This window comes from Ascaphus truei, chromosome 10 (assembly GCF_040206685.1).
Source record: "Ascaphus truei isolate aAscTru1 chromosome 10, aAscTru1.hap1, whole genome shotgun sequence".
NCBI classification, from domain to species: Eukaryota; Metazoa; Chordata; class Amphibia; order Anura; family Ascaphidae; genus Ascaphus; species Ascaphus truei.
The window spans coordinates 21,069,989-21,079,969 of NC_134492.1; the positions used below are offsets into that span (position 1 = coordinate 21,069,989).

At 45.4% G+C, this 9,981-nt stretch overlaps 1 protein-coding gene across 1 annotated transcript in view; it reads left to right on the forward strand.

Annotated features, from left to right (window-relative positions):
* TESK2 (testis associated actin remodelling kinase 2) overlaps positions 1-9,619 on the forward strand; it is a 70,579-nt gene extending 60,960 nt beyond the window's left edge. Inside the window, 3 exon segments of the mRNA XM_075616145.1 lie at positions 2,378-2,525; positions 3,965-4,890; positions 4,893-9,619. Coding sequence (XP_075472260.1) covers positions 2,378-2,525; positions 3,965-4,890; positions 4,893-4,925 — 1,107 coding nt within the window. The 3' untranslated portion in view covers positions 4,926-9,619.
* Positions 9,620-9,981: the final 362 nt, after the last annotated feature.

Genomic DNA, 9,981 nt, shown 5'->3' on the forward strand with positions numbered 1-9,981 from the left:
TCAAACAATGTCTGAGATTTGGTGCTGGTATTCGCTGCCTGTATTGAACAGACGCCAGTTCTTGGAGCGTGTCAATGAATGGGAGGTCTGCTTCCACTTCATCCTATTCTTTCCATTCCTAGATGTAAGGAACGGAAGGCACAGCACTGGTTACTTTAAGGGTTGGTGTAGACATGCTGGGTATTTTGATGGGACTTGAATCATTTCACAGCAGCAAACATTAGAAAGTTTGAATCATGTTTTTTTATTGAAGTGAAACTTCCTTAGTGGCACCTCATTCGTGATGGGGCAAAAATGGATTGTGGAGACAGAAATGAAACGGATGTGACGTCAGTGCTGGCAGTTGAGGCCGGGCTGTGTTCTGGCTCAGCCCGACCCCAACACTGACATCACACCCGCTCCACAAATCATCGCCGCCGGCGCCGCTCCTAATGGCCACCGCACCCCCCACACAGCCGCTGACATGCGGCGGCGGCGGCGATAGCCGTTCCCCGCCTACTGCCGTGCCGCGCATGCGCGATGGCGCCAGTGACTCCTGGCTCCTGCTCGGGTAAAGTGGGAAGCGGGGGGGTTTGAGCGCGCCGCTTCCCACGCATACGGCGGCTGCGTCTCAACCTTCCCCCACCCCTCTCCCCCCAATTACCCCCTCTATTCCTCCCCCCACACCACCCCACCGGCATCATGGTGTTCTTCCCCGGGGGGGGGCCGTCACACTCACATGGGCCTCCTCGCCGTATGTGCCGTCCTCCCTGCCCTGATCCCCGGCACTGCGAGGCAACACAACCTGTGCCCATCCCTCCTCCTACCACACTGCTCTGCCGCCGTGCTCACAGGTGCAGGGGGTGATCGGAGGTGCAGGGGGTGAGGGGAGGTGCAGGTGAGCAGGTGAGGAGGTGAAGGGAGGTGATGTGAGGAGGTGAAGGGGGGGTGATGTGAGGAGGTGAAGGGGGGTGATGTGAGATGCAAGGGGGGTGATGTGAGATGCAAGGGGGGTGATGTGAGATGCAAGGGGGGTGATGTGAGATGCAAGGGGGGTGATGTGAGATGCAGGGGGGGTGATGTGAGGTGCAGGGGGGGTGATGGGAGGAGGTGAAGGGAGGGTGATGTGAGGAGGTGCAGGGGGGGTGATGTGAGGTGCAGGGGGGGTGATGTGAGGTGCAGGGGGGGGTGATGTGAGGTGCAGGGGGGGTGATGTGAGGTGCAGGGGGGGTGATGTGAGGTGCGGGGGGGTGATGTGAGGTGCGGGGGGGTGATGTGAGGTGCGGGGGGGTGATGTGAGGTGCGGGGGGGGTGATGTGAGGTGGAGGGAGGTGATGTGATGTGAGGTGCAGGGGGGTGATGTGATGTGAGGTGCAGGGGGGTGATGTGATGTGAGGTGCAGGGGGGGTGATGTGAGGTGCAGGGGGGGTGATGTGAGGTGCAGGGGGGGTGATGCGAGGTGCAGGGGGGGTGATGTGAGGTGCAGGGGGGGTGATGTGAGGTGCAGGGGGGGTGATGCGAGGTGCAGGGGGGGTGATGCGAGGTGCAGGGGGGTGATGCGAGGTGCAGGGGCATATGCAAGGTGCAGGGGCATATGCAAGGTGCAGGATGGGTGCGCATACATCACACACACACACACACACACACACACACACACACACACACACACACACACACACACACACACACACACACACACACACACACAGTCACACGCACACACACACACACACAGTCACACGCACACGCACACACACACACACACACAGTCACACGCACACACACACACACACAGTCACACGCACACACACACAGTCACACGCACGAGGAATTCACGCTTAGTGCAAATAGCTAATACAGGGGATGTGTGCCGAGCACGCACATTCTATCATCTGCTATTCTTTAATAGTAGAGGGTTTCTGGATTTCTTTTGAGGGACGTTTTTTTGACGACACACCATCTTATCAAGCTAGAAGAAAAAAAAAGGTCTTCTTGAACAAGGAACTCTGCCAATGAACTGATTACATTTATCCCTGCCAACTTGTTAAGTTAATGAAACACAGAGCTGTTTATCTTAAGGCGGATACATGACCGGATAGACTTGTTGCTCAGTTTTAGTTGGGTGCTGCAGAAATGAGTCATTTTAAGATCTATTTAAATGGTGCGTACGGACCTTTTGAGGATCTGGAGGCCAACTGTAAATTGCTCCTGTGGGTTCTGCCAGCCAGAAAGCTTTGTGACCTTCCTGTCATACCCTCCTTATCTTGTGCAAACAATGTATTCATTGAAGCAAGGTGCTCCTGATTTTGCCTGACACAGCAGATCAGATTTAAAGGTAAACCTCTACTAAGTAGATTTTAGACACTGACATATTTTTTTCCTTCTTTCCTTTTGTCAGATGGACCCAAAGCTCCGTCCTTCCTTTGTAGACATTGTCAAGCAGTTGGAAGAAATTTTAAATCGTTTAAGAGCTGAAGAATCTGAAAGAGCGAGAAGGGTCCTGAGCCCAGACAGCACAGAGTCCAAATCCGTCTCTATTCCTAAAGGTGAATACGTAGATCCAACACACCAAGGGCCTATTTACAGCTTATGGCACAAAGCACATGTGGATCTCTGGCTGCAAGCGCACAGCAGTTTCTTTGGCTAAATGAGACTGATGTTGCTTTGCATAGTGGTATGAATTAAACTCAAGACGTTAAGAGATTAGAGATCCCTGTAGTAACACGTCAATGCTCTGCATGCTGCTCTGGGATTAAAAAAAAAACTCAGCCGGGTTTAGCAAAACTGCACAAGAAGCAATTTGGCAGCATAGGAATCACGCAGGCATGGCAATTCTCATCGCTACTTTACTCTTTCGAAGCGACAGCATCATCATGTGGTTTAAGTGCTGGTCTTAAATACACAAGCTTGTGGGTTCAATGCCCGTCATGATCACTTGCACTTAGTCACATTAAAAAAATATATATAATAATTCTTGTACCTCTGTTCACAGACTTGTACTGTATCTGGTGTATAACATGCTGTATTTCCGTACTCTGCATACTGGAAGCTGCCAAGTGGCCTTCAGCTCTGAAAATACACTGCCACAATTTGTCTCTGAAATTCTTAGAAATGTAAAACCTGTCCCCCTCTCCCCTCCCTCCCCCAATTTTCCTTTCACCTGATCCTGTGGGTCCCGTGTAGTCGATCATTGGTCCCCCAAACGCCAGTCCCCCTGTTGCCCAGATATTTGTAGTTTATTTTTGGGGGGCCGTTTTTGAAACAAACTGCAAATATGACTGCGGAGTCACGAATAGAAAGTTGCAACGTCCTCTGATAATGTTCTAACTTTATAACGGCTGCCAGAGCAGGGCCATTGTGTCCACTGGGCAAGTATTCTTGCATATTGGACAAATCTGCTCGGCGATCGAGAACCAGGGGAGCCCCCCCAGAGGTTGAGGGGGACCACAGATCAGACTGCTGCTTTAGTTGTAATGGGCTTTTTATTACGGTACTATAGAAATAACTTGGTATAATTTTATATTATGTATTTTTTTTTCTTGTATAGTGCCGGCATTATACGCAGCGCTATACATAGAATTTAGCAGGCACAATAAGTCCCTGTCATGTAGAGCTTACAATCAGTTTGGTGCAGGAAGATGAGGCAACTTGCCCAAGGTCCCTAGGAGCAGACCAAGATCTGTAGAGAAGGGGGCCGCAATGTCTGCGCATGCGCTGAAGGGGGATGGCCAAGTTTGCGGATGCGCAGAAGGGGGGGGAACTGCAAGTCTGCACATGCGCAGAAGGGTAGGAGATGCCAAATATCGCCAGTTCCGCTTTTTGGCGCCATGGAATGGAACCCGCCGTATGAGCGGGGCCCTACTGTATTAGGAAGAACGACCTTCAGTTTTGAAGTCCATTCTAACGCTATAATAAGAGTGCCTTCTGTTAGAGAAGATTACGTTTTTATTTCACTGGATCTGATATTTGCCCTGTTCTGTTGTAGGAGCCAATGAAAAAGGCCAAGGTATGAAGCGGCTGATTTCCCTTGGGCCACAGGATGACAAAATCCCTCCAAAGTCGCCACGTCCTAGACGGAACATCACCTTGTCCCGCAGCCAGTCAGATATTTTTGCACGAAAGCCTCTGCGCAAGATAAACGTGCAGGACCCATTCTACACGCCCAACAAAGGAGCTGTGCGCAAGGTTAATCCCTTCAATGCAAGGGAAGACTTGAAGGGAGGAAAGATCAAATTTTTTGACATGCCCAGCAAATCTGTCATCTCTCTCGTCTTCGATCTGCACTCCCCCAATCCAGAGGGCAGTCAAGATGGGCAGTTCCGGCAACTTTTCAACCCCGACGGACAGGACTTCGCCTTCAACCCAAGGGGACGCTGCCGTTCTCTGCCAGTCTCCCCAGAGCTTCTGCACAAAGAAATTGTCCCCTCTTCAACACTCTCATCAACAGTTGGCAAATGTGACCCAGCGCAGCTCGGTGCAGAGGTGCGGCAGAAACTACTTTCAAACATTAAGTATGGGGTACCTGAAATCCCATCCTACAGGCAAAGGTCTCCAGCACCCGAGTCTATGCAAGTAAACGATGAGGATATGGACTGCACCGATGAGACTGGCTCCAAGGAAGAGAATGGGTTTTGTCCAACAAGAACTCAATGTAAGCAGGCATATTGTAACCAGCTGCAGGGACGCAACAGGCAGCATGCACTGTCCTCCAACAATTTAGTCAGCTGTTACTCGGAGGAGGACTCCTTGGACTTGTTTCCAAACTCAGAGGAGATGGAAGTAGAGGACATGAACAGGGACTTGTCCTCTGCCTTATCAGAGTCCTCTCTGAGCTGCAGCCCGCCATCCAAGCCTGGGGGCATCACCTTACTGCCGGATGAGTGTCTGGATGCAGACAGTAGAGACTCAGTTTTTCTGACTCCATGCCTGGCTGCAGGATCGTATGAGGCACCGCCAGTGTGACATTTAAAATCTCTCGCAGTCAAGTGTTCAGAACTCCTGTTTTGGGTTTACATCACTTTGTTTACCTACAAATTATGGAATAGGAATATGAAAGTACTAAAAAGGAATTGGAGTGCAATGGACTATCTTACCCCTTCAGTTTAATACTAATCTTGTTTGGCCCAAATGACTAGCACTAACGGGAAGGCTTGGTCTGCCCTTATATAGGATGACCACAACCATACTAGCCTTTCTTTTGTTGTTGGACTTAGGGCCTTGCAAGAGTTGGCTTATATGCCGTTGCCCTGCTTAGAGGCCCAGTGATACCCAAACCTCTAAATATGGCTATATTTCTATACACTGTTTCCAAAAATATGACAGGGTTGTAATACTATGATGTACATCTTTGTTTTGTTTTTTTTGTGGGTAAGGTACCATACAAGTCATAAATGAGTTGAATAAATGCCACAAGATGTCCAATGCGGTCATGAGTACGGCATTTACGGAGAATGTGTTGCAATTATCTTCTGACCTTTTAATCTTGGTATAAAGCATCCTTGGCAAACCATAGTCAGGTTCACTTACAGCTGATAGATGAGTTGCATGCATATTTGACCTGGTTTTTACAAGGTTTATGTGGGAAGTGACCTTTTACAGAAGGCCACAAACAGATTAATGGTAGAGTGCTAATTTGTGTAACTTTGGTTTGGGAAGGAATGTCTGCCCTTCCTCCATCTCCAATGGAACATGCTTTGTGTAAACAATACACTTTCAGATATCCACCCTGCTACCCCATTAACTGTCACCTTGCTGCACATTTGACTTAAAGGTGCAGTCCCACATAGGACCAAAGTGAACATTGACAGTAATCATTTAATGGGTTAAATCTTTCTGCCAGATGCCTTAACCTTTTTCAGTGCCCGAATGTCTGGTTGCAAAGTGTGCCACCAGACATCCTGCCTCCAAATCATGATCGCTGGCATAGCGATCACATGGGCCTTGGTCCTCTCCCCACTGACAAATACAAGAGCAAGTCCTCAAATTCAGACCATGGCTGCAGCTCTGAGACATGGTTGCTATCCGCACAGAAATCTGCAGGAAATGTCATGCCGTTTAGTATGTCACAAGAGCCCAAAGTGTGCCGACACGTATCCTGCCCCTGGAACAGCACAGACACCCAAAAAACTAGAGGGGGGGGGGGGGGGGGGCGGAGGAGAGGAAGGTTTAAGTGTATGTATTTTAAACCATTTTTGGAAATGTGAAATGTTTCATTTAAAGCAGGGAACTGGAACGGCCAAGTTGATTCTGTTTGGTAACCAGAACTATTATCCCCTAACCCCTTATTCATTACCAGTAGGAAAATTACACTTGGTGTTTTCTCTTTTGGGGGGGAACAGCAGCTGCAGTTATTGGGAGATTTTGGTAATGTTTGAGAGCTCTATACTAGGAGTAGAAAGTGCTTTAGGATTGACAATTGTGCGGTCATATGTGGTATTACTTTGGGGTTTGAACATATTACATTTTAGAGGGATCCCATATATGAAATATTGGTACTAGCATAGAAGACGTTGTAGAAGAGGGGAGCAGGCTTGTTTTTTTCCTCTTTGACCTGACATCGCTCCATGGTTTAGATCAACCAGTCTTAAGGGTGCAGGAAGTGATACAATCTGATACGGTTTGTTTAATGGTTACTGCTGGTTATCGCACCCAAAACAAACACAGTTTTAGTACTTTCGGTGCTCATTGTAAAATGGGTCTAAAAATAGGTTATGCTCCATATATTTTTAGCCTTTGCAGCAGCAAGATAGCCCAGCAACTGCAGCTCCCCTATTGTTTCACTATATAGGAAACTTTAACATTCAGGCAATGTGGGCGCTTCATGGAACACAAAGTAAAAGCCAGAGGCCTTGAAAATGTTAAGAACTATTCTCACACTCCGATCACCCGTATTCTCTCTCTGCCCCTCCTCCTAGGGTTTGCCCAGATCTGGTAATGTTTGATCCAGAAGATACTTTAGACTTTCAGTGGCCTGAAAATCCACACCCCTCTAACAGTCTCATCATACAACATACATAGGAAGAGCAGAGCTGCCCCCTTCTGGTACTGCTGTGTATATGTGGCATGTCATAGTGCTTTTTTCCCCTCCTCTCCCCATCACTTTTCCATTTTAGTTTAGGCGTTTGCATAACACAATCACACTTCTCACGGCTTCCCCACACACATGCTTTCTGTAATTCTGTTACACAGGCCCACAGTGTGCTGCAAATGTTCTGACCGCTCCATGCAAGAACACATCTGGACACATGCCTTAGCTATGCAAAGCTTGTGAGGTCGTTCCCATACAGAACAGAGGAACCACTTTCCCAGAGCACAATCGCATGTCCTCCCTAAATCACCTGACTTTTATATAAGGGAATACAGTATTTGAATAAACTTTCCCTTGCCAATAAACAGCTGTGGTCCAGCCTCTGAGGGGAAAAGAAACTGGTCTGACCACACATTTTAAGAGATGTGCACATCTAGCCTACACATTGGGAGCAGGTACCTGGGGGACATTTAATGCACGTCGTGTGGATTACACTGGTAATAGAAAATAATATGGACAACTTTGGTAAGGGTCAAGATCTAATAAACTTACAAATTAACAAGTGGCCGGTTACCAATGTGTGTTGTGCGGTCGTATCGCCCCCTGGAGGAAGTAGACACTAACAATTGTGATTTCTCTTGGCTGAACATGAAAGTTCTACATAATTATTTTCCTCAATCATTGAAGATATGCACAAGTTGTCTTTAGAAGTGCATGGACATCCAAATGAGTATTCAAAGGTCTTAACCTTTTGCTTATGTCATTATATTGAACCAACACGAGTATGTTTCCAGAAACAGTGATAATTATTTAAATTTGTTTCAGTGGCAACAAAACTTATTATTTTTTTCCCCCTTCCCAAATCCCTGCATTGTACAGTACTAGCACCGCTGATCGGTTGTAAGTATTCCCACTTCCATTGGACTATTGTTTCAGATACAAACTAGCTCCTGACTGGCAATAATGAACTGTAAGTATTAAACAAATGGAACTTTTCTGTATCGGTGATATACCAGCCTCTCGCATGGTAGGACTAACTGCAGGCTGCATAACGATTTTATTTGGGCCAGTTCCATAACGGAGGATTTTCACTAGTCTTTAATTTAAAAAAAAAAAACTCTTCTTTGAATTGTTTTCAATGTGGAGCTAGATTTCCTTTTAATTAACTGTCCAATGCCAAATTTACAAAAGGGGTTTATTCAATGTGCTCTGTAGCATTTACTTGAATGGGAGTTTGCTGGGATCAGCTTCTTAGGAGAATATCCAATAACTCAGAAGAAATGAAATAGGCTCTTACCGTTTATTAGCTGCCTGAGTCCTTAATATTGTAATTTTCCCAATAGGTGCAGGAATTAGACCGTCACCTAATTTTATAAAATGTCATGCAAAAGGAGGTGCTGTTTAATTGTGTCAAAATATCCCAATGTGATCAATAGTTTGATATAACATTGCTAACCCCCCACATTGTGCTACAAAGAAATTTTATTATAATCCAAGATTGCTCTAGTTTTATATTCTGTTGTGATATAAAGGTAGTCCAGTATGTTTACATTAAAGCTCCTATTTAGTTACTGTATTGCTGGGGAACCCCGCTTTGTAAACCTAAACCATAAAATCATGCAACACAATGTAGTCGCCCATGTGAAAGCCCAAGGGGTTTTAATCCTGTGGTTGTGGGCTACCATATTGATGACGCATTACCTTCAGTCACCGCCCTGCTGTTTTCTCTACCCAACACCAGCACCCAGTCTCTTCCACATCTATAGAAGGCACAGGCATCTGTAAACTCCCCTTTGCATCAAATAACCAGCAAATCTGGTTTCTCTGTATTCAGTTAAATGCTTAAAACAGTAAGTTTTATACAAAACGTATGACTCTTAAGCTTAATCAGTCTTTGTGCTTTTAATTTTTAGAAAATTTGTTTTCAGGCATGTAAATGTATGTAATACATATTAATCATGGCGTCTAAACATTTGAGCCTTTTCAGTATGTTGAAATCTGTTGTACATGTTTGTTATTGTTTTCAAACCAGTAACTTATGGTTTTAGAATGGTTCCCCCTCCTGTTAGTGCTGCTGGAAACCCAGTATGTATTGTCTCTTGCAAGGTATTTTATATGTACCCGTTTCCTAATCTGATAGCTAAAGACACTTGAATAATTCCTGTTTGCACTTATTGCTAATGTTCTGTGTCACTACATTTCTATGCAAGAAGTTTAATGTTTTTGACAGTCAAATCTGGTTTAAGGAAACTTGGTCTATTTTCATATTTATGAAGGAGTTTTATCGAGTCTTAATATTTTGTGGTTTTGTAAATAACGAAGCTGTAATTAATAGTGACTTTAGGTAAAGTAAATGTTGATTTGGAAACTTAACACTGCCAGCAAAACCATTCTCAAACATCTTTTTCTGATATGCAATGTATATTTATGAATCTATAAATAATGTTTCATGCTTTGATTTGATATTCTGCCAATGAATTCTGTGTAAGTACATTTTGTGTGTATATATTAGGTGAGTAAAGAGTAACCAAAGAGGAAACCGGTGAAACATTTAATGTTTTTACTCTGCTAAAAACTAATCTCATCTTTCAGATTAAAAAGTCTTATAGCAGTGCTCTTTGGTTTTGGGTTTTTTTTTTTAGCCCAAATTTGTCCGTGCTAGTCATGTAATTTTTGGAAGGCCAATTGAATAAAATACTGTCCCCAGAAAATTGGCATCAACTCGTCTCCCTGACATAATGCAAGGCTAAATAACTCCTGCGTGTTTGCAAATTGTCGACAAGATCGGTCAGCAGGAGACAGCAGAAGGTCCTAAACATTGCTGCTTATGCAGAAATACCATCCTCTTCAAATCTCTCAAGTTAAAGCTGTGTTCCACGTCCGAATACCGCGTCCACTGTGAGGATGCCAGGCAGAGTAGAGCACTTTGCGTATGATATGCTGCTATTCTGGTTTGCTTGATAGAGCTAAGATTA